At 42.3% G+C, this 22,654-nt stretch overlaps 1 protein-coding gene across 3 annotated transcripts in view; it reads left to right on the forward strand.

The window, feature by feature from the left end:
- AAGAB (alpha and gamma adaptin binding protein) overlaps positions 1-20,374 on the forward strand; it is a 64,755-nt gene extending 44,381 nt beyond the window's left edge. For 2 of the 3 annotated variants that reach the window (XM_019832191.3, XM_003987012.5), the window contains exons 6-10: positions 11,363-11,445; positions 12,307-12,403; positions 17,332-17,436; positions 17,903-17,952; positions 18,619-20,374. In XM_019832191.3, coding sequence (XP_019687750.1) covers positions 11,363-11,445; positions 12,307-12,403; positions 17,332-17,436; positions 17,903-17,952; positions 18,619-18,696 — 413 coding nt within the window. In that variant the 3' untranslated portion in view covers positions 18,697-20,374. The other variant, XM_019832189.2, reaches the window with a different exon arrangement.
- The last annotated feature ends 2,280 nt before the right edge of the window (positions 20,375-22,654 follow it).

Here is a 22,654-nt window from a genome sequence, read left to right on the forward strand (position 1 = left end):
TTTCCTTCACTGTGCCAAAGCTTTTTATCTTGGTGTAGTCCCAATAGTTTGTTTTTGTTTCCCTTGCCTGAGGAGACCTATCTAGAAAAAGGCTAACGTCAAAGAGATAACTGCCTATGTTTTCTTCTAGGAGTTTTATGGTTTCAGGTCTCACGTGTAGATCATTAATCCGTTTTGAGCTTATTTTTGTGTATGGTTAAAAAAAAATGGTCCAGTTTCATTCCTTTTTATGTAGCTGTCCAGTTTTCTCAACACCATTTATTGAAGAGATTGTCTGTTCCCCATTGTATATTCTTGCCTCCTTTGTTGCAGATTAATTGGCCTGGATTTATTTCTGGGCTGTCTGTTCTGTTGATCTGTGTGTCTGTTTTTGTGCCAGTACCATATTGTTGTGATTGCTGCAGCTTCGTAGTATATCTTGAAATCTGGGATCGTGATACCTACAGCCTTGTTCTTTCTCAAGATTGCTTTGGCTGTTTGGGATCTTTTGCAGTTCCATAAAAATTTTAGGATTAATTTGGTTTTAGTTCTGGGAAAAGTGTTGATGGTAGTTTGATAGGGATTACATTGAATCTGTAGGTTGTTTTGGCTTGTGTGGACATTTTAACAATACTAACTCTTCCAGTCCATGGGCGTGGAGTAGCTTTCCATTTCTTTGTGTTGTCGTCAGTTTCTTTGATCAGTGTTTTATAGTTTTCAGAGTACAAGCCTCTCACTTCCTTGGTTAAGTTTATTCCTAAGCATTTGATATTTTTGGTGCAATTGTAAATAGAATTGTTTTCTTAATTTCTGTTTCTGCTACTTTATTATTAGTGTCTAGTCATGCGACCAACTTCCATGTATTAATTTTGTATCCTGCAACTTTACTGGATTCATCTGTTATTTCTGATAGTTCTTTAGTGGAGTCTTTAGGGATTTTTATCCCTATTTTATATGATGTATAGCATCATATCATCCTCAAATAATGATGGTTTAACCTCTTTCTTGCCGATTGGATGCCCTTTATTTATTTATTTTTTTTGTCTGTTTGCTGTGGTTAGGACTTCTAGTACTGTGTTGAATAAAAGTGGTGTATTTGGACATCCTTGTCTTTTTCGTGATCTTAGAGGAAAAGCTCTATTTTTCACCACTGAGTGTGATATTAGCTGTGGGTTTTTCACACACAGCCTTTATTATGTCAAGGTATGTAGCCTCTAAATCCGCTTTGTTGAGGTTTTTTATCATGAATGGTTGTTGATTTTGTCACGTGCTTTTTCTGCGTATATTGAGATCACACGATTTTTATTTTTCATTTTGTTAACGTGGTATATATCAATCACATTGATTTGCAGATATTGAACTATCCTTGTATCCCTGGGATAAATCTCACTTGATCGTGATAAATGATTCTTTTAATGTATTATTGAATCCAGTTTGCTAATATTTTGTTGAGGATTTTTTGCATATATGTTCGTCAGGGATAGTGGCCTGTAGTTTTCTTGTTTTGTAGTGTCTTTGTCTGGTTTTGGTGTCAGGGTAATGCTAGCCTCGTGGAATGCATTTGGAAGCTTTCCTTCCCCTTCTGTTTTTTGGAATAGTTTGAGGAAAATAGGTATTAACTCTTCTTTAAATGTTTAGTAGAATTTACCTGTTCATCCATCTGGTCGTAAACTTTTGTTTGTTGGGAGTTTTTTTGATTACTGATTCAATTTCATTACCAGTAATTGGTTTGTTCAAATTTTCTATTTCTGATTAAGTTTTGGAGGATTGTATGATTCTAGGAATTTATCCATTCTTTCTAGGTTGTCTAATTTGTCAGCACATAATTTTTTGTAGAGTCTTAATAATCATTTGTATTTCTGTGGTGTTATTATTTCCCCTTTCATTTCTGATTTATTTTTATTTATTTTTTTTACATAGGTCTTCTCTCTTTTTTTCTTGGTAGGTCTGGCTTATCAATATTTTTTATCTTTTCAAAGAACCAGCTCTCAGTTTCATGGATTCTTTTTTCCTGTTGATTTTATGGTCTGGTAATTCATTTATTTCTGCACTGATCTTTATTATTTTCTTCCTTCTCCTAATTTTGGGCTTGGTTTGTTCTTTTTTTTTCCTAGTTCCTTTAGGTGTAAGGTTAAATTGTTTGAGATTTTTCTTTGTTTCCTGTATCGCTATAAATTTCTCTAAGGGAAATTTTGTTTAGAGGGATGCTTTTGCTGTATCTCAAAGGTTTTGGACCATGATGTTTTCATTTTCATTTGTCTCCAGGTACTTTTTAATTTCCTCTTTGATTTCTTCCCTGACCCTTTGGCTGTTTAGTAACATGTTTTTGGTTTTTTTTTTAGCTGCCACATGTCTGTGTTTTTTCCCAGTTTTTTTTCTTGTAATTGATTTCTAGTTTCATATTGTTGTGCTCAGAAAATATACATCATACGATTTCAATCTTATTGAGTTTATTGAGACTTGTTTTGTGACCTAACATATGATGTATCCTAGAGGATGTTCCATGTGTACTTGAAAAGAATGTGTATTCTGTCATTTTTGGATGGAGTGTTCTCTATATAGCTGTCAAGTCCATTTGGTCTAATGTGCCATTCAAAGACACCGTTTCATTATTGATTTTCTGCCTGGATGTAACCGGGGTGCTGAAGTCCCCCATTATTATTATATTATTGTCAGTTTCTCCCTTTATGTCTGCTGATATTCGCCTTATGTATTTAGATGCTCCAGTGTTGGGTGCATAGATATTTGCAATCGTGATATTCTCTTGTTGGATTTAAAATAAATCCTTCTTAAAAGGCTGTCTGAAATGGTGGGTCTATTCTATTGTTCTACACTTAATCCTAAGTACAGATAAAGCTCTCGATAGTTAATGTAATAAATATTTACACATTACTTGTGAGCGTAAGATAGTTTATTTTAAATCATTTAGAGTCACAAGGAATTATTCTCTTTAGTTTGAGGTAAAACTCTTATGTACACAGGTGCTCAGTTAAAGTGTTTTTGTAACTTAATTTCATATTGTAAAAGCAAACAGGTAAAATTATAGTACTAAAGTTGTAGGCATATTATTAGTTTAGAAAGAGATTTAAAAATCTTCCTAATATAAGACGTAACTTTTGGGTTAACTTATAATAACCTGGTTTTATATTCTTGGTGCTACCAGTGTCTTGTTTCATAAACATTCTTAATGGGGCATCATTGCCCCCAAAGGGGTGAAAATTGATTCTGGGGGGTAAAAAAAATTATTCATTTTATATATGAAGCACAGATCTACATATACTATGTAAACATACATACAGTATGTTTGTGATGATATTTCCGTGGGGAGGGTGTATCATGCATGATTAGGAATAAAAGTCTAAAAAAGGCCGAGTTGTATTTAACCCTAGTACCTGGCACAGAGCTTCTAAGGTAATATTATAAATTAGTAATGGGTTTGTGTCCCGATCCTGAAACAGCTCCAGATCTATAAAGGTGAAGGGAGCATCTTTTATTATTCACTAACAAGCCCCTTTTCAACCACACCTGAGTTATGTTAACTTTGGAAAGCCCCTAAACGTGGGGGGCTGGTTGTCAGGGGAACCAGCCACATGAGTAGAGGGTTGCAACCTTTAGCCCCACCTCCTGACTGGTTGAGTTAGGGCTGATGGTTGAGTTAGACACCTAGGGTCCAAGATTTAGTCAATTGTGCCTGTGTAAGGGAACCTCCCTAGAAACCCTAAGCAACCTTCCAGGTTGGTGAACACACTGAGGCGCTGGGAAGGTAGCACACTCTGATACGTTGCCCTGTGCGTCTCTTCCATTTGGCTGTTCCCGAGTTACATTCTTTCATTTTTAATTGGTAAGTTTAGTAAGTTAACTGACTTGAGTTCTGTGAGCCATCCTAGCAGAGTATGGAACCAAGGGAGGGGTCGTGGGAACTCTCAATTTATAGCCAGTTGGAAGTTCAGGTGACCACTGAGACTTGTATTTGGTGTCTGAAGTTGGCGGGGAAACGAGGGCAGCCTTGTGGGATTGCGCCTTTAGCCTGGGGGGTCTGGGCTAACTGTAGGCAGTTAGTATCAGAATCGTAGATTGTAGGACATCCAACTGACATTATATGAGAATTGGAGAGTTGTACGGTGTGGAAAAACCCACACATCTGGTGTCAGAAGTGTTGGTTATGAGTAGAGAAGGAAACAGCAGTTTTTCCTTTAGGGGCCATGATGAAAATGGTTGAGAAACAGTGAGCTGAAGGATATATTCTAAACTCTTCCTCAGAGGAAATGCCCAGATTCCACTGTCTTCATTGTAATCTAGTTTCTAGTGATGCAGGTGCGTAAGGATTAAGCGGAATTTTAATAGTGGAAACAGCAATTCTTTCATTTGATAGTTTTCTGTGTTCCCCTTATAAACGGGAAGAATTAGGGGCACCTGGGTGGCTCAGTCGGTTGAGCGTCTGACTTCGGGTCAGGTTATGATCTCGCGGTTCATGAGTTTGAGCCCCGCATCTGGCTCTGTGCTGACAGCTCAGAGACTGGAGCCTGCTTTGATTCCGTGTCTCCATTCTCTCTCTGCCCCTCCCCTGCTCGCTCTCTCTCTGTCAAAAATAAATATTAAAAAAAATTTTGTTTAAATGAAAAGAAATAATCATTTATTAATGTATGCTTCCCCCAAATTTACTTGGTAACAAGACACTGAAGTAGAAATCCCAGATTCCAGTTTAAGGAACCATTTACAACTGGGGTACGGAGCAGTGGCAAGAAGTAAGTACCAAAAGCACAAGGTCTGTCTGGTTACCTGATACCTAGCCTACTCTCTTGAGAAAGTAGATGGCTAATGCCCTTAGTATATATATTTTTTTTAAAAGAGAGGGTAAAAAATGGTTGAATAAAAATTTAATCATTAAATTTAATGTTATCGGAAAATAAAACAACATCAAATTAATGAGAGGGAGAGTGGTAAACAAAGAGGGTTCTAGAGGGTCTGTCTCTGCCTTGGTCATCTTGGGAAAATGGCATCATGTCTCTGGACCCCAGTTTCCTCATCTCTAGGATACGGTAGAATTATACCAACATTACATTCTGTGGACTCACATTCCTTGAATCAGAGTGAGTCGCTCCTCTTTGTATCCCATGCCTAATATTGTGGAACTTTTGAAGGAATGATTTGAATGATCTCTTAACACTTGGCTAACTTTGAATGTTGTGGTCAAAAATAAAATAAATGGATCCATTTGTGTATGTGTGTGTGTGCGGGTGTACTGAAGGCATAACTTGGTGGAAGAGGTTTGTTGTAAGAACAAGGGGAAGAGGGCATTGTGAATAATTAGAGAAGATGGAGTAAATGAGTCAAATGATGAGACTATGGTTTAAAAAAAAATCGCCCCCCAAATTGTCCATAAGCAAAATGAATGGTGGGAGATCCCTTCAGGCTAGTCACCCTGGAGGGTAAGGCAGGCCCCCGCCTGTGGCCACCATGCAAAACATTTTTGGTAGTTTTCCTTTGGTATTCTTTCTAGAACTGGTTATGAACTACATAAGAAAAGTCCTCTTTTTCTTTATGGTAACATCTTATGGTTCCCCACACTTGGTTCTGAATGACTTTTCACTTGATTCTAAACATTCCTTTGAGGATTTTCAAGAGTGTGCTTCAGGCTCTAGAGATATGACTCTATGGTGGAGTCATGATTGAAATTAGTGTAGGGGCGCCTGGGTGGCTCAGTCGGTTGGGCGTCCAACTTCAGCTCAGGTCACGATCTCGCAGTTTGTGGGTTTGAGCCCCGCGTCAGGCTCTTTGCTGATGGCTCAGAGCCTGGAGCCTGCTTCGGGTTCTGTGTCTCCTTCTCTCTTTGTTCCTCCCCTGCTCACACTCTGTCTCTCTCTCTCTCTCTCTCTCAAAAATAAATAAAGATTTAAAAAATTAAAAAGAAATTAGTGTAAAGCTTTCCTTTACAACTTTGGAAAAGACAGTACCCATTCTGATGTTTAGTGCAGTTTGTTAAGAAATTGTGTGTATGCGTGCACAGAGAAAAGGAGCAGGAGGACATATACCAAAGCATTGATTGGCATCTCTTATGGTTTCATTTTCTTCTTTATACTGTTCTCTACTTCCCGAATTTTCTATGGTGAACATTTCGCTCACAGTCAGGATAAAGGGAAAAAGCATAGTCTGGTTACTTTCTGGTTATGTTCATTGTATCTTCAGGTATTGGCAGAAACAGTTCTAGACTTGGGAGCAGGTGCCCAGGTGTGGGAGAGCACGGATTCACGTACTGCCAGCTACGGTGCATCAGAGTTTTGTCTTTTCAAGCAATAAATAGTTCATTGAAAGAGAATAAATCAGTTTTTCTAATTCTTCTGTGATTTCGGAATCATTCATTTCATTATGTCAAGCAGAAGTGGAATGCGATAGGGGCGCCTGGATGGCTCAGTCGGTTAAGTGTCTGACTTCTGCTCAGGTCATGATCTCACGGTTTGTGAGTTCCAGCCCCGCATCGGGCTGTGTGCTGACGGCTCAGAGCCCGGAGCCTGCTTCGGATTCTGTCTCCTTCTCTCTCTGCTCCTCTCCCACTCACACTCTGTCTCTCTCCTCTCTCAAAAATAAACATTAAAAAAAAAAAAACAACTTTTTTTTTAAAGAAGTGGAATGTGAAAAAGATGTGTAGGCTTATTTCCCAAATACTAGTGAAATCATTTTTGATGGAGTACTTGCTTAAAATAAGTTTTCATGGTGTGATTTAAAAATAAGAAAAAATGGGCCCAGCGTCTCTATGGAAGTCGAAATCTTAGCTGTGGTGTAAGTGGGGTCACGTGTATCACTGGGTAGAAAACAAAATATTTTGTGGGGAGAGAAAGGGGATGTAAAGAAAAGTTGAACTTCTACAGATGGTGCCAACTAATTGCCACTTTAAAGAAATAAAAGCTGAATATGGACACAGAAAATACATAACAGGTCATCTAAGACGTTTTGGGTGTGTGGTCGTGGAAATCCTTAATATTGTGGCTGTGTTGTGTAGAAATTTGAAGTAAAAACCTCTCTGGCTGACACAGTGCAGCCTGAGTCCTATCAGGCCGTCAGCGGATATCCCAGCCTCCTTCGTATGTTTAATCTTCTGCTAAAATTTCCCTTTGGGCCCAAGTTTTCAGTTCTGTAAGTGTCTCAGGGAATGGAAGTCACAGTTGCTGTGTGAAGTGCATGTTACGTTTCTATAAAAATCCCGGGCTTTTATTTTATTTTTTTAATGTTTCTATTTTATTTTTGAGAGAGAGAGAGACAGAGCATGAGTGGGGGAGGGGCAGAGAGAGAGAGGGAGACACAGAATCCAAAGGAGGCTCCAGGCTCCTAAGCTGTCGGCACAGAGCCCGACGCGGGTCTCAAACCCACAAACTGTGAGATCATGACCTGAGCCGAAGTTGGTCGCTCAACCGACTGAGCCCCCCAAGCGTCCCCAAAATCCTGTGCTTTTAGATTTATGAAGAGATACCCAGACACTGTCATCTATATGAAATTTTCTGGAAACTTATTAAAAAAAATAAATATATAAATAGAAGCTCCTCCCCAAGGCACATGAAATCTTTATTCTAGAGGCCATAGCTCTGTTTCGGACACTTGTGTAAGAATTCTGTGCTAATGACCAGCACCACTAGAGTTTTTCATGACTATCCTTTTTAAAATCTAGTATTCCACAGGTGCCAATTGAGTAGTCTGAAATGGAATTAGATGTTTTTAGGACCAGAGTTTAATACACTTACTGTGCCTTCCAGAAGAATTTATTTTCCACCATTAACAACTTCCCTTTTCTCTAGCTCTGAAGCTCCAGAAGAATCCGTTCAGTAAGTGGATTAATTTATTCCTTCCTGGTGTAGTGTTTTGTGGCATCGATAAAACGAGAGGGGCAAAAGCCAATTTCAACAACTACCTGCTAAAGAAATAAATTCTTCTTAATAGGGATGATATTTCCATGCCCTGAGTCCTGGGGAGAAAAATCTGGCAAACAAGAAAAGATTTATGTAATCCTTTCCTATGAGAATGGTTTTACAGTGGGTGCACACGGGCAGGATTTTGCTAAACACGTTTTGAACTAGGCAGGACTGAGTTTCTTTAAAGCCGTAGGTGGATAAAATATCATCCAAGTTTTTTTGAGCAACGTTAATGTGCGAGCGATCCGCTTTGTATAAACAAGAATGAATTGCTTTTCTAATCATGACAATTGCTATGTTTCTGATCTCCTTAAAATATAAGCAGGGGAACATCGTGAACTCTCTTGTCAGTTGACTACATTTCTCCGTTGTTTATAAGAAAATCCTGAGCGAAAGTCCTTCCAGCTTATTATAATTAGTCCAAAACCTGATTATAAACTCGTAGTCATCTGTGAACCTTAAAAGGATTAGGAAACTTAAGGTTCTTGTTTTTCTATTTAGTAATTTTTTTAAAAAGCCCAGCTAATTCAGAGCTACTGTAAGAGAGGCGAAAGAGTACCTCTTCATAAAATCACAGACACCTAGGGCAGAAAGGACCTTCACAACCATGAATATAGCACTCCTCTTATTTGCCGAATCAAAAAATTGAGACACAGAAAGATTCATTAATTTGCCCGCGATCACATTGGGAGGCAGAGCCAGGAATGAAATCCAAGCTTTCTGACCTGGAGCCCAGTTCTCTTCCCACTATTCAGACTTTTTCGTGATCTACAGTGATGAGTCTGGCTCTTCTAACTCCTGTCCCTCCCAGACCCCCTCCTTGGAGGCAGCCACTATAAAGAATGAGGGACTTTGGGGTGGCTGGGTGGCTCAGTCAGTTAAGTGTCCTACTCCGGCTTAGGTCATGATTTTGTGGTTCTTGAGTTCGAGCCGCGAGTCCAGCCCTGTGCTGACAGCTCGGAGCCTGCAGCCTGCTTCAGATTCATATTCTCTCTCTCTCTCTCTCTCTCTCTCTCTCTCTGTCTCTGTCTCTGTCTCTGTCTCTGTCTCTCTCTCTCTCTCTTTCTCTTCAAAAATAAATAAAAACATTAAAAACATTAAAAAAAAAAAAAGAACGAGGGACTTTTAACAGACTGTTTTGATCAAACAATATGCCTAAGTTGACACAACATTGCCTTAGTCTTCATGGATTGCAGCCTGGCCTGCCAAGTTTAGGTGATGCCCAACAGAGGAAAAACATAAGCCGTGGAATTAGAATAGGCAGGGATTTGTGAATTGGATTTGAAGATTACCCCAAGCCCACTGTATTTCCAGTAACAGAGGTGAGGACTCTCTTACAGCAGTACCCTATTACTCAGGTACTGCCTTGTGTACAAGGAGCCTCAAGTCTACTCTAAGAGCTCCATGACATGGAGAATCCCTGTCAGAGCACTGAACTGTGTACAACTGTTTTAAAATCTATAGCACATTGGACCAAATATCCCAGGCTCTCTGAAGCCATCGGCGAGAGACACCACATGGATCTACTTCTCTCAGCCTCTGGATCCCCGCTGCCTTCCTTGGTGACACCTTAGCGCTTGGTCCTTGTGTGAGACGCACCTGAGCACTTGGCCTGGCGTGTTCCTGGCAGAGTGACCGAGTTAGATGAGGAGGTAAAAGGGGCTCCAGGGGTACGTGGACGCTGGGGTACGGTGTGAGAAAATCAACAGGCCCCTGGTGCTGCCCAGCGCCCACACAGGTCCTGCAGCGGGCAGGGTACCCGCGGGGTGAGAGGCCGAGCTGGAAAAAGCTGTGCGGCCTAGCATGTGCGGTCGTTGTGGTGTCGAAGGACGGAGACGGCAGGTGTCTCTCTGTTGTCAGCACCTCTGTGTGACTGTCTGGCAACAGATTTCACACGACGGGGGTAGGACCTAGGAACCTCTAGGTGGTTTAAAGAGCTGAGGATGGGTCCGGGGAAGGGACAGATAGAGGAAAGGCAAGGGGAAGGAAGATAGCTTTTTGACAACTGTACCTTTAGACTCCTGGATTGTGGGTGTCGCCTTCTACTCTAAAGTAGTGATTTTCTTTTCTTTTTGTCCTTCCGACTTCCCTGATCCCTGTCCTTCAAAGATTCTCCTGGAGTATGGGTGAGAAGTTCAGCTTTCGGGGCACCTGGCTGGCTCAGTTGGAAGAGCGTGCGACTCTTGATCTTGGGCTCATGAGTTTGAGCCTCACGGTGGGCGTAGCGATCACTAAAAATAAATAAATAAGTAAACTTCGAGAAATGCAAGTTCAGCTTCCTTGGTGTCTGCCCCAGAGATTCTGCTTCAGTGAGTCTGAGATAGGGTCCTTGAATACCAGGCTAGTTTTAATAGGTGTTCCAGGTGATTCTGAGGAAGCTGTGATTGGCGCTAGGGCTGTCGTCATTTCTAGATGTTCTGCTCCAGATTTGTCCTCTATTGTAAATACAAACATTAAGAGTATAGGGAGTCCTTATCCCTTACAAAATGAAAGCTTTATTTTAAAAAGCATGCATGCTCCTTTTCACCTGACGATAACGCACCTGTGTTGCTTTTTTGTAAACGTTTCTGAACATTTGAAACACCGTTTGAAACACTGCCATATTGGTTCATAGTGACTATTAAAACATGAGTACTGTGAACCTTTGCAAAAGAACCACTGAGTGGTCTTGTTTGTTGTGGTGGACCTGCCATTATATTTGGCCTGGACCTGTGTCTGTGAGTTTTAAAAATTATTCAGAATTGAGAGAGTATGGTGATTGTTGGTGACTATTTTCTTAAGAAGTTTTTATTCCGGGGCGCCTGGGTGGCGCAGTCGGTTAAGCGTCCGACTTCAGCCAGGTCACGATCTCGCGGTCCGTGAGTTCGAGCCCCGCGTCAGGCTCTGGGCTGATGGCTCGGAGCCTGGAGCCTGTTTCCGATTCTGCGTCTCCCTCTCTCTCTGCCCCTCCCCCGTTCATGCTCTGTCTCTCTCTGTCCCAAAAATAAATAAACGTTGAAAAAAAAAATTAAAAAAAAAAAAGTTTTTATTCCAAAAAAATTCATATTTTCAAATAACAAGTATGAAGAAAATGCAAGCACGAGTCCATGCATTAAGATCTATAAATTCCTGGGGCGCCTGGGTGGCTCAGTCGGTTAAGCGGCCAACTTCGGCTCAGGTCATGATCTCATGGTTTGTGGGTTCGAGCCCCGCGTTGGGCTCTGTGCTGACAGCTCAGAGCCTGGAGCCTGTTTCGGATTCTGTATCTCCCTCTCTCTGACCCTCCCCCGTTCATGCTCTGTCTCTCTCTGTCTCAAAAATAAATAAACGTTAAAAAAAATTTTTTTTAAAAAAGATCTATAAATTCCTAATGTCCCAGAGTAACAGTTTTTATAGTTAGAACTTTTATAATGAGGAAATAGCCACTGTGTCTTTATCACGGTCATTTTAACACTTTAAAACGTAAATAACAAATGTCCGTGACTGGATTGTTTTCTTTTCAGATAGGAACCAAGGCTTTAGCCTTCTCAGCTCATTGGCTGGAGCAAACCATAGCATTGGGTCAGCAGAGATGCGTCACTCAGAGGTAAAGATTTTTCCTGGATCCTTTGGTTTTAATTTCTCCTTGTCATTATGACTCTTTACACCATTTGTCATTTTTTCCTTTCCATTTAAGAGGCAGCAGAAAATAGTTAAAACAAGGACAAAAAGAGAATCTAAAACAGTCCTCTTGTGCCTGGTGCCTGTTGAGAGGAGGCTGGTCCAGCATTAAAGCAGTAAGCCCTTTCAAGATGATCACAATTTAGGCTCCCCCATGGGGTTTTTTGGGCGAGCATACTTTAAAAAGCGTGCTAGGATTTCCTTGAGACATGAAGTTGCCTGCAGATCTTTATGAAATAAAATTGATGGTTCTTTCTCAATACTTCCCATGTACGAGGCCCTGTACAAACCAGAGGCAGGGTCCCTGTCCTCAGTGAAGTTCCTAGTCTGACTTCAACCCTGTGTCCTCAAGGTCTTTGGTCCAAGTGTGCCTTGGTCAGCTTGCTGGAACCAAGAGCAAATGACACAGTGCCATGCGGTCTTTCCAGGCAACTTTTTCATCAGTCTTGAGCTCTTTGAGATACACTTACGTTGATTTTTGCATTTTGAATAAAACATGGCTCTTAAAGCAAACAAAAAAACCACGTTTTAATAGCCAGTAGCAGAATCATAACACTTTCTAGTTTTTCCTTGAGGGAAAATACTCCTGAGTTAGTGAATTTTTAGCCTCTGATTTTTTTTTTTTTTTTTTTTCTGTGACATCAACCCTTCTTCCATCTCTCTTTGTCTCTAGCTCCCATTATTGCTTCTCTAGAGCCAACTGGGGAGTGGAAGTGTGAGCCTTTTTGGCTTTAGTTCTGAAATAGCCTACAATTAAATTACTGCTTGCGTGTATTTCCCTCAACAGCAGCCCCGTTTGCCAGCAGCAGCTAGGACTGAATCTCTCTTGGATCATCGGGGTGGTGCATCTAACACAACAGATGCCCAGGCAGATAGCATCGTGGGTAAGTTCCTCCTTTGGCTGCCAGGAGACAGCTCTGTGGAACTTGGAATAGGTGTGGGACATACATCATCGAGGGGGAAATTGACTTTGAAGATGAACAAGGGAAGAAAATGGATGGTGTACCCCAATGAACGTGAGCCTGGTGGATGGCTATCAGCAAGGGAGGGAGAATCGCTATATAAGCAATCTGCGGGTACCATTTTTTCTCTGATTCTCTCAGCAGGATCCTGATCCAGATCATCTTAGCTGAGACAGACAGAACCAGGTGGTGAAACAGCTTTATATCTCCATATTCCAGTTTTTTTCATAGTATTTAACAGTTGGCAGAATTGATGGTAACAAGAATAATACAACTTTATAAGCCCTTTCACATCCTTTTAAAGTTCTTTTATATCTACTTTCCTGTGTTGGGTAATGAAGTTCAGCAGAAAAGTTATTTTATGGAGATGACACTGAGGCTCAGAGCAGTTTAATAGCTTGTCCAAGGGCATCTAACAAGAGGGTCCTGGAACCGAAACTCGAATCCACTCAGATGTCCAAAAGCCACGGGATGTGGTTGATAATAACTGTAAACGTTCTCTTGTTGTGGAACTGCGGACAGTTTTGTGTTCTCGCGATGCCACCACGGAGGGCCCATGTGCAGCTTTTAAAACACTTTCTGATTAGAAGATAGTCCAGTAGAAAACTTAAGTGTTTGGTAATAGAAACATATAAAGAAGGAAAAATTACATATAATCTCTTTACTCTTTCATATATTCAACCTTGTCTTCTAGTTGGGTCCCTCCTATTGGTTTAAAAAAAATTTTTTTTTTTTTTTTTAACGTTTATTTATTTTTGGGACAGAGAGAGACAGAGCATGAACAGGGGAGGGGCAGAGAGAGAGGAAGACACAGAATCGGAAACAGGCTCCAGGCTCTGAGCCATCAGCCCAGAGCCCGACACGGGGCTCGAACTCCCGGACCGCGAGATCGTGACCTGGCTGAAGTCGGACACTTAACCGACTGCGCCACCCAGGCGCCCCTAAAAAAAATTTTTTTTAATGTGTTTATTTTTGAGAGAGAGACAGAGCATGAGTGGGGGAGGGGCAGAGAGAGAGAGAGAGGGAGACACAGAATCTGAAGCAGGCTCCAGGCTCTGAGCTGTCAGCACAGAGCCCGACACGGGGCTCCAACTCAGGAACAGCGAGATCATGACCTCGGCTGAAGTCAGACGCTTAACCAACTGAGCCACCCAGGTGCCCTTCTCCTATTGGTTTTAGACGTGCTAAAGTCTCTGTCATGGGAAAAAAAAAAACCAAAAACAACAGTAACCACACTGAAGAGGTAGGGAAGACAAGAACTGGCCTGAATAACATGGGGAAACAGCATCTGACTTAATACCATGAGGCTAAAAACAGAACTGAACAGAAATAGTGAACTCTGCCTAATACATTTGATTCTCACAGGAGTATGGTTTAGAAATCCTGACACAATATATATTTTAGATGTATCAGGGTTGAAAAAATTAAAAAAATATAGATAATGAGAGCTAGGTTTCTCACTGTCCGAGAAAGAAGTCACATAAGGAAAGAAGAAGGCGGGATGCACCGTTTGGTACTGGGCTGGAACTGAAGGTGTTAGCGTGACGGCATACTTCTGCGCTAGAGCAATAGAGAGAGACGTGTGTACACGTCCTACCGCTTTCCACTGAGAGGGCCTGGAAGCACCATACTCCAATAGCAGTTGGCACCTTTAGCGTTTAAATTCTTTTTTTTTTTTTAATATTTATTTATTTTTGAAAGACAGAGATAGAGAGCGAGTGGGGGAGGGGCAGAGGGAAAGGGAGACACAGAATCTGAAGCAGGCTTCAGGCTCCCAGCTGTCAGGACGGAGCCCGACGCGGGGCTTGAACTCATAAAATGCAAGGTCGTGACCTGAGCCAAAGTTGGACGTTTAGCTGACGGAGCCACCCAGGCGCCCCACCACCCTTAGCATTTAGATCTTGGTTTTTAAATACCATCCTCCAATAAAAGGATCCAGGGTCACTTGGAGAAGTGATTGATTCCAAGGCTAGAGACCGGAAAAATGCAGGATGAGCCTAGAGTTATCCTGTGGGGCCAGAACGTGAGGAGGTACTGGAAGAAGAAAAAAAAAAAGGGAGCATGTTAAAAGGGCACCGGAACCAACTTGAAAGAGCTTCCTGTGGCTCATGCTGGAACAATTTGACCAGCAAAAATGAATTTAGTAGGGGCTCTGGGTGGCTTAGTCGCTTAAGCGTCCGACTTCAGCTCAGGTCATGATCTCATGAATCGTGGGTTCGGGTCCCGCGTTGGGCTCTGTGTTGATAGCTCAGAGCCTGGAGCCTGCTTCCGATTCTGTGTCTGCCTCTCTCTCTCTCTCTCTCTCTCTCTCTCTCTCTCTCTCTCTCTCTCTCAATAAATAAATAAACATTAAAAAAATGAATTTAGTATTGGGCTGTAATCCACAGAATAAAATAAAATATCTGAATCCATACTAGCATAAGAACTGAGTAAAAAAACAACCAGGGAAAAAAGGGAAGTTCTTCTTTATGGAAGAATTCTGATAAAGGTAGAAGGAATGGGGGAAAGAAAAATCATCATTAGCCACACACCACAGTAATAATTGTCGTTGTGGCCAAGATCCACCGATGAACATGAAACTTAGGAGATGAAATTTTGAGAAGAGACACAATGCTTGCATGTTCCACAGTATCTTTCCCAAGATATTTATTTAGTACAGAGAGGATAATAGTAACTTTACACTGGAGACACCCGGCGGACACCAGTTTTAACATCAGTGGTAATAAGACACACTGACATCACCTGTCCCCTGACAGGAGGCACTGAAAGGGCACGTCACTTTTGTGGTCTTCATGCCAAAGGGGCATAGCCTCAGTCTAATAAGAAACCATCAGACAAACCCAGTTGGAGGGACATGATACAAAATAACTGACGAGTACTCTTCACAAGTGTCAAAGTCATGAAGGATGACAAGTCTAAGGAACTATCACACTTTGAAGAAGACTAAAGAGATCTGACGGCTGAATTCTGTGTAAGATCCTGGAACAGGATATTAGTGGGAAAACTGGTGAGGTCTGAATGAAGTCTGTAGTTTAGTTAATAGCACTTTACCATTTTGAACTTCTTGACATCCATAATTGTCCTTTAGTTACATAAGATGTTAATGCCAGGGGAGGAAGGCAGAACTTACTATTTTCGTAACTTTTTGATAGTACCGAAATTATGTCAAAATTAAAGAAAAAAAGGCAAAACCAAACCAACAAAGGTAAAACATCTGTCAACCCCGCAGCTCCCTCCTCTCTACTGAACTTCTTTCCGTCCCTCACCCACTATTACTCTTCAGCTTTTGTCCCATTTGCCACTGAAACAGCTCACCAGTGACCTCCCTGCCACTAAATTTCGTAGACATTTTCCAGTCCTTGTCTTAACCTCTTGACAGCATTCAACATTGTGGATCGGTTCCTATTTGAAACATTTTCTTTGGCTCACCCAGCACATGTCCTGGTTTTCTTCTTACCTCTCCGGTTATTCCTTCTCTTTCTTTGATAGATGACCCTCCTGTACCCAGCCTTCACATATTGCCATCCCTCAGCACTCCGTCTCCCCTCCTCTGCCAAATCTATATTTAAGCATGAAGTGCTTCTATGTTCAGTTACCATTTATACACAGATAAATCACAAATTTGTATCTCCAGCCCCGTATGTCAACTGCCTACATGAAATGTCCATTGAAATTTGTCCAAAGCGAATTTATTAACCAAAATGCATTTTTAACACCAAATTCTGTGTATGGCATTGTAGTAGATGCAAAGAATTAGAAGTTGTCCTTGTCTTCAAGCAGCTTACAGCCTAAAAATGTGGAGACAGGCCTTGCGATATAATGCTTAAAGTCGTGGGCCTGGGGTCCTGGACAACTGGGTTCCAATCATGGCTCTACCACTAGTGGTGAGATGACCCCGAGTAAGTTGTTTAGCCTCCATGGGCCTTAGTTTCCCCTTACGTAAAAGAAAATTCTTCCTAACAATGCTGTTGCAAAAATGAAAAGGAATTACATAAAGTAAAGCACTCGGTGATGTAGACACAAAGGTGAGCTCTCTCGTACTGTGGTGGTATTTCAGTAATGTGGGGAGGTGTCAGAAGCAAAGTAGCATGTGCCAGTGCCAAGACAGTTCTAGAAACACGAAGTATGGAATGAAATCTAGGGAAGGAGGCTTGTGATCTGGGATGCCTAGGGAAGACATCATAGAGGTGGTCGGTATGGAGTGGAGAATGGGGAAGAATTCTGATTAAAAACAAATTTTGATGAAGAGGTAATAGGTTGTGGTAGAAATAATAAAGGCTTTGTAGTAATAGTTAGGATTTGGCTCTACTTCTGAATAACTGTAATTTTAGATGAATTCGTTTTTAAACCCAGCTTTCTCCACGTATAAATTGCAGACATTGAGGTCTGTCTTAACCACCTCATATGGTGGTTGTCAGTAATAGATGCGAAAATATTTGTTGTACAGGAAGATACGGCATAAATTCCAGATGCTTGCTGTTGATCAGTGCACCTCAGTGGAGAGTGTGGTCTTTAGAGTTGGAAACACCTAAGTCAGAATCCGAGCTCACACTAGCTGTGACCTGGAGCCAGCCAGTCACTTCCACGCAGAGCTCTAGTTTTCTCATCTCTGAAACGAAGCCATATTCTTTGCCTCAGTGTAATGCTGTAAGGCTAGAATATGCTACTTTTCATTCACGAAGGCCTGCCAGCAGCCAGGCAGGCAGAAGCACTGTGAGCAGTGAAGACGGTGCACATGGAGTACTCGTCCAGTGATGACGCCGTCAAAGCTAGGATTGATTGCCTTGTATGCGTATTTAGCACCTATGTAAGTGATATGTGGCAACTAATGTGACAAATCCTTTTTTCAGATCCCATGTTAGATCTGGATATTCAAGAATTAGCCAGTCTTACTACTGGTGGAGGAGATTTGGAGAATTTTGAAAGACTGTTTTCCAAGTTAAAGGAAATGAAAGGTAATTGGATCCATTGCGTCTGACACATTCCCATCCTGGTGCTCCTCTGTTTTACATGGTAGGATTTGGTTTGGTCACCGCTGATTGGATTCCATGCTCTGGTGTCAGCTGTCTGGAGAACCTTGGCTCCGGGGGGACCGTGCCATCTTCTGTTGGTAGAAGTTCCCCGGGGAAAATTTTCCTCTTTCTCCACTCTCTTTCCTCTTACTTGCCCTTCTTCTCTTGCCTCTCTCAGTTTCTTTCAGTGTGTCTCATTAACCTGGAATCAGTAAGACCCCTGCCAGTTGACTCACATCATCCCCATCTGGAAAATCGGGACGACTTAAACTCCCTAACAGCTCTAATGACTACACCATAAGCATTTGTCTTTGAAACCCATCTCCCATCTTCTAGCATTACAACATCCATACACTCCAGACTCTCCTGTGCTATTAGATGAATTTCTTAAGATATATTTTCCCCCTAGACAAGGCTGCGACGCTTCCTCACGAGCAAAGAAAGTTGCATGCAGAAAAGGTGAGACAATCAGTCAGGTATTTATTGAGTGTCTACAGAAGGTCTGTCACTGTTGTTATATGTCACACTTGTTGATTTCTGTAAGTGTCTTAGTGTGAACTTTTCTTTGGGTATTAACTTGGAACGAATTGAATGTTTACACTGTAGTAATATAATTGCTGTAGTCAAACCAAGATTTTTCAAATGTATGTTGAGTGACATGGAACTTTCATTGAGACTCAGGATGTTTGCCTTCTTAACTGTTGGGCTGGAAAACTCCCAGTTGTTTTGTTTTGTTTTGTTTTGTTTTATTACCAATGCAACACATGCTCTTGGCAGGAAATGTATGTGGTTTATGGTATTTCATTGTATGAATGTGTCCTAATTTATCCATTTCCCTTTTGGACGTGTAGGCCATGTGCATTTTTTGCTTCTATAAATAGTGAAGCTGTGCATAACCTTACACATCCATCACCTTTGTACGTAACTCTGATTTTAGACTCAGTATGCATTTCTAGAAGTCGAAGTCCTGGGTCAGGGTATTCAAGGGTTTTGATATATGTTGCTGGAAGGCTGGAGGGCAAGGATAGCATTTTAGGTCTTGATCAGTTCAGCATATTGACTGACACGTGAAACAAGCTGAAATGTAGCTGTTGCCTAAAATGTGTTGCACGCTTCTCTCCACAGGTGGCCAAGGCCTTCTGGATGGCAATTGGGGGAGACAGAGATGAAATTGAAGGCCTTTCATCGGATGAAGAACACTAAATTATTTGTGCTAGGGTTTGACTGCCTGAGATCCTTCCCTGCTCCACCCAGTTCTCTTCTGCCGAACTTCCCATCATCGTGATGGCCACCTGACTTAGTTCTAGGGTCCCCTTAATTTTAGTTCTTACTAGGGGATAGTAGGGGTTTCCTCTCTCAGTATATCTTAAGGGAGTGAGGAGTATCATGACAGCAAGGAGGGAGTTTTTTTCAAATACACTTTTTCTAGGAACGGGAGCGAAACGAGGCTCAGGGGCCTGTGTGATTTGCCCCGGTTGAAGAAGGAGGCCACCACGCCATTCCCAGTCCACCTTTTATGTGGTGTCCTCTGTGGCCACACTCGATTACTACAGGTCAGGAGCTGGTGCCACTTTTCCTCAAGCTTCTGGATTTTCTGCTTTCGGGGAGCTTCCTGCTGCAAGCTTTGTTGCTTTGGATGAGAGGCGAGGAAGCTGCCACAGACTTGATTTGTGCCATAGTGTAGGTGGAGCCAGAGTCTGTGGCCCTCAGGTTAGTCTCTAGCTGAAAAATGCTTCTGGGCACTTCATTGGAAATACAGTGTCTCAGCTCATGCTAGAAACAATGGAAAAAACCAGGGTGAATTCTTAGATTATACCAGATGAGGCAAAACAAACTCATCTACCAAGTTGTTGTGGGGGGGAGGCGGGCGGGGTGGGGGGTGGTGAGACTGAGAAAGAAAGTTAAGGAATTCCCTATCTGGGCCATTGAAACAGTATGTGAATGCATACGGAGGCCTTCACATTAGTGTAACCATGAAGAAACTCTTCTTCCTTAGAGCGCTTGAGATGTCAGAGCTGTGCCGTCACACTTTATACCCTCAAAACGAGGTGGTTCCCCCTCTTCTTCTCTGCGAGCCAAACAGGTCGCTGCCCAAAGGGTAACAGTGAGGATGGGCAAGACGGGAAGGGATGTGAAAGGTCAGGCCACGAATACCCGAGTACCTTGTGTTACTTCCTGGGCTGAGGGGGTCAACCCTAGGGGAGGTGCTCACCAAAGGGAACCTCTCCAAGGAAGAGTGGGAAGTACAGCAAATATTCCTATTTCTGTTTTTGTAGACACTTTGTAAATGCATGCCACTAACCTTCACCGTGGCGGTGACTGCCACGGTTCTAGACTGGCACATGGCTGGCTGCTGCCGACACAGAGGCCGAGAGCTGCTTCTGGCCTAGTGTGGACTGTGAACTCCTTAGGTCACCAGCAGAAACAAGTTTCAGACCCCTCTGCGCACCGCCTTGTAAGCACTGCAGGAGGAATGGCGGAAGGAGTGAAATGCTCCAGGTTCTGGGCCAGGGCAGCCACAGAGGGGAAGGTTTCAGTGACAGGAGCGGTCAAGGAAGAGCCATCACGGGCAACACTGGCAGTTTTCTTGCTTGGTGACTTTTTTTTTTTTTTTTTAACTATTCTGAAGGTCTCTGAGACTCTAATTGATCACGATTCCATCAATGTTTCTTTGATGTGACTGCATTAGCTACTAAGAATGTAAGGGAAGTTGGCTCTGGGGTTGCAAAATGAAAGGCAGAATGGTTTTCTTAAAACATGAAGGGTTCCAGAAAATACATCAGGTCATGTGGTTAGGGAAGACAGACTAGAAAAAGCCGTGAATGTGATTTTGTGGATTAAACAAAGCCAGGTGATTAAAATATCATTTATTTATAAAGTCTGCCAATGTGTATTATGATTTTGTTGTTTTTTAGTAGGCCATATGTTGGGGGAAGCCTTACTTCAGATTGGGCATAAATAGTGAATAATTGGAGAGTCTGCCAAACTCATAATACGTGAAATCTACCTCGTGTATGTATAATATCAACTCACCTTTTCAAGACCTCAGCTTTCTGGGACTGTTGGCCCCTTCCAGGGCACGCGGGGATAAAAGTATCCAGTGGTTTCTAAAGGCTCACGTTAAGAGTGATCACGAACTGGGGCACCTGGGTGGCTTAGTTGGTTAAACGTCCGACTTTGGCTCAGGTCATGATCTTGCAGTTTGTGGATTCGAGCCCCGCGTTGGGCTCTGTGCTGATAGTTCAGAGCCTGGAGCCTGCTTTGGATTCTGTGTCTCCCTCTCTCTGCCCCTCCCCTGCTCACATTCTCTCTCTCTCAAAAGTAAGCATTTAAAAAAAAAAAAAAGTGATCATAAGCTAATAGTGCAGTAAGAGTTGCAGTCAACCTGACATGAGCTGTGAATGTGCCAATGCCAGTTACTATGGACTGTCCGTCCGGGAATTAAAGTGAGAGGCTCGGCTTTTTTTTTTTTTTACCTCCAACATTTCTCTATTTGTGTAACACAGAGTTGGGCCCATAGTAGGCCTTTAATTTTGGTTTGGATTCGCGTTTGCTAGTTTGCTGAATATGATCACAACATTTGAAGGTCCATGAGGGTTGGAAGGTAGGGAGAGACAGAAGTAAACTTTTTTTTTTCCCCTGCAAAAATCTTGTGTTATGTAATAATTTTAGAGTGATGAAGACATAGATATTTTTATAATTTTAAAATATGTTATCCTGCCAGAGTATGAGAAGATTGACAGAACCAGTTTGCTTTCTCTCTATTTATAGAACTTGGCCACATCTAATTCAGAGAAGCTAGAGATTCAGGGACGCTAGACTTGGACGGCTGAGTAATATGGGATGTGGTTCAAGGACCATCGAGCATGTCAGGCCGTTAACTGCAAACTACTTGTAACGCGTGAATGGTGATATATGGCTAACTTCCTGCTCCTGCAGCGGAGAGGTGGGAGTGAACATCTTCGCTGTGGCTGACCGGATTCCCTTACCTTAGGCCAGTTTCTTAACAATGGCCATCGAGAGAGCACGTGGAGTGCCCCTTGCTCTGCGCCGGCCTGCCATGGAGAAGCAGCCTTAAAAGAATCACTGTCGAAGGGTAACATGAGAGCTCGAGGAGCTATTCTGAGCGCCTGCTGATGCAAAGCTAAATTTAGCAAACATGTGTCTAGCGTGGTCAGAGGTTCTGCTTCATTGAACGTCCTGATTGACGGAGACAGAGTTGCAGAGAATTCTGTAAGGAGTGCAAGTCGTCCTTCACCCCCACCCCAGATTTTAAAGCAGTCAGGCAATTTAGGTATGGCATTCTGTCATTAAAGACCACATCTTACCGGAGGACTCTAGGCAGGGAAAGTGAAAAGTCTGGTCAAGTGTACCACCTTCCTGCAGGACCGGTTACAAAACACCCAGACGGTCAACTCTCCCAGAATCGGTAGGCCTCGTAAAAGCAGCAGGCTGAGGGTGCAGAGCAAAGTTCACGTTTTGATTTCGATTCCACTCAGGGTTTAGGGTAGCGGTCCATCTTTGCGTCTCTGGCATTGAAGCTGTTGCAGAAAAGGTCGTGGAAATGCTCAGTTTCTTATCTTTGGCACCACCTACGTCATAAACATCACGAGCCTTGCTCTTAGTGTAGATATCTTTATTCTGAGTTTGTGTGTTTGTAGCACTAAAGCCAAGTTCTTCTAGAATAGGAAGAGTCTTGCTCTGTTCTGAGGTGTTTCTCTGATGTGCATGCAGAGCAAGAAATTAACAAGCGGGAACGGCAACAAACGTGGGCCTTTTGTTGGAAAACTCCTGAGCCCCGTTCCAGCTTTTAATGATTTGTGGTTCTACCTTGTTTCCTGTTGGAAAAGTATGGATTCAGAACCTGGACCCAGTGACCATTACTGCATCTTTGGAACACAGGTCTGGGAGGAAAAAGATTTTTTTCCTCCAAAACCCTTTTATATCTGTGTCTATCTGTTGATGGGTTCAAACCCTCTCTCCCCCCAAGCACAAATCTGGGAGGCAGTGACAGGTCACATAAAGCTTTTCGTCTTTGCCTTTCCCTTTTCTCTGATCAACCAGGTGGCTTTAGTGCTACAAAAATGTGGACTAAGTGAGGCCTGGGGTAGGAACTTTATAGAAACAGTTCAGTTTGGGAGAGAGAACCTTCTCTTCATCC

This window comes from Felis catus, chromosome B3, assembly GCF_018350175.1.
Source record: "Felis catus isolate Fca126 chromosome B3, F.catus_Fca126_mat1.0, whole genome shotgun sequence".
Taxonomy (NCBI): Eukaryota; Metazoa; Chordata; class Mammalia; order Carnivora; family Felidae; genus Felis; species Felis catus.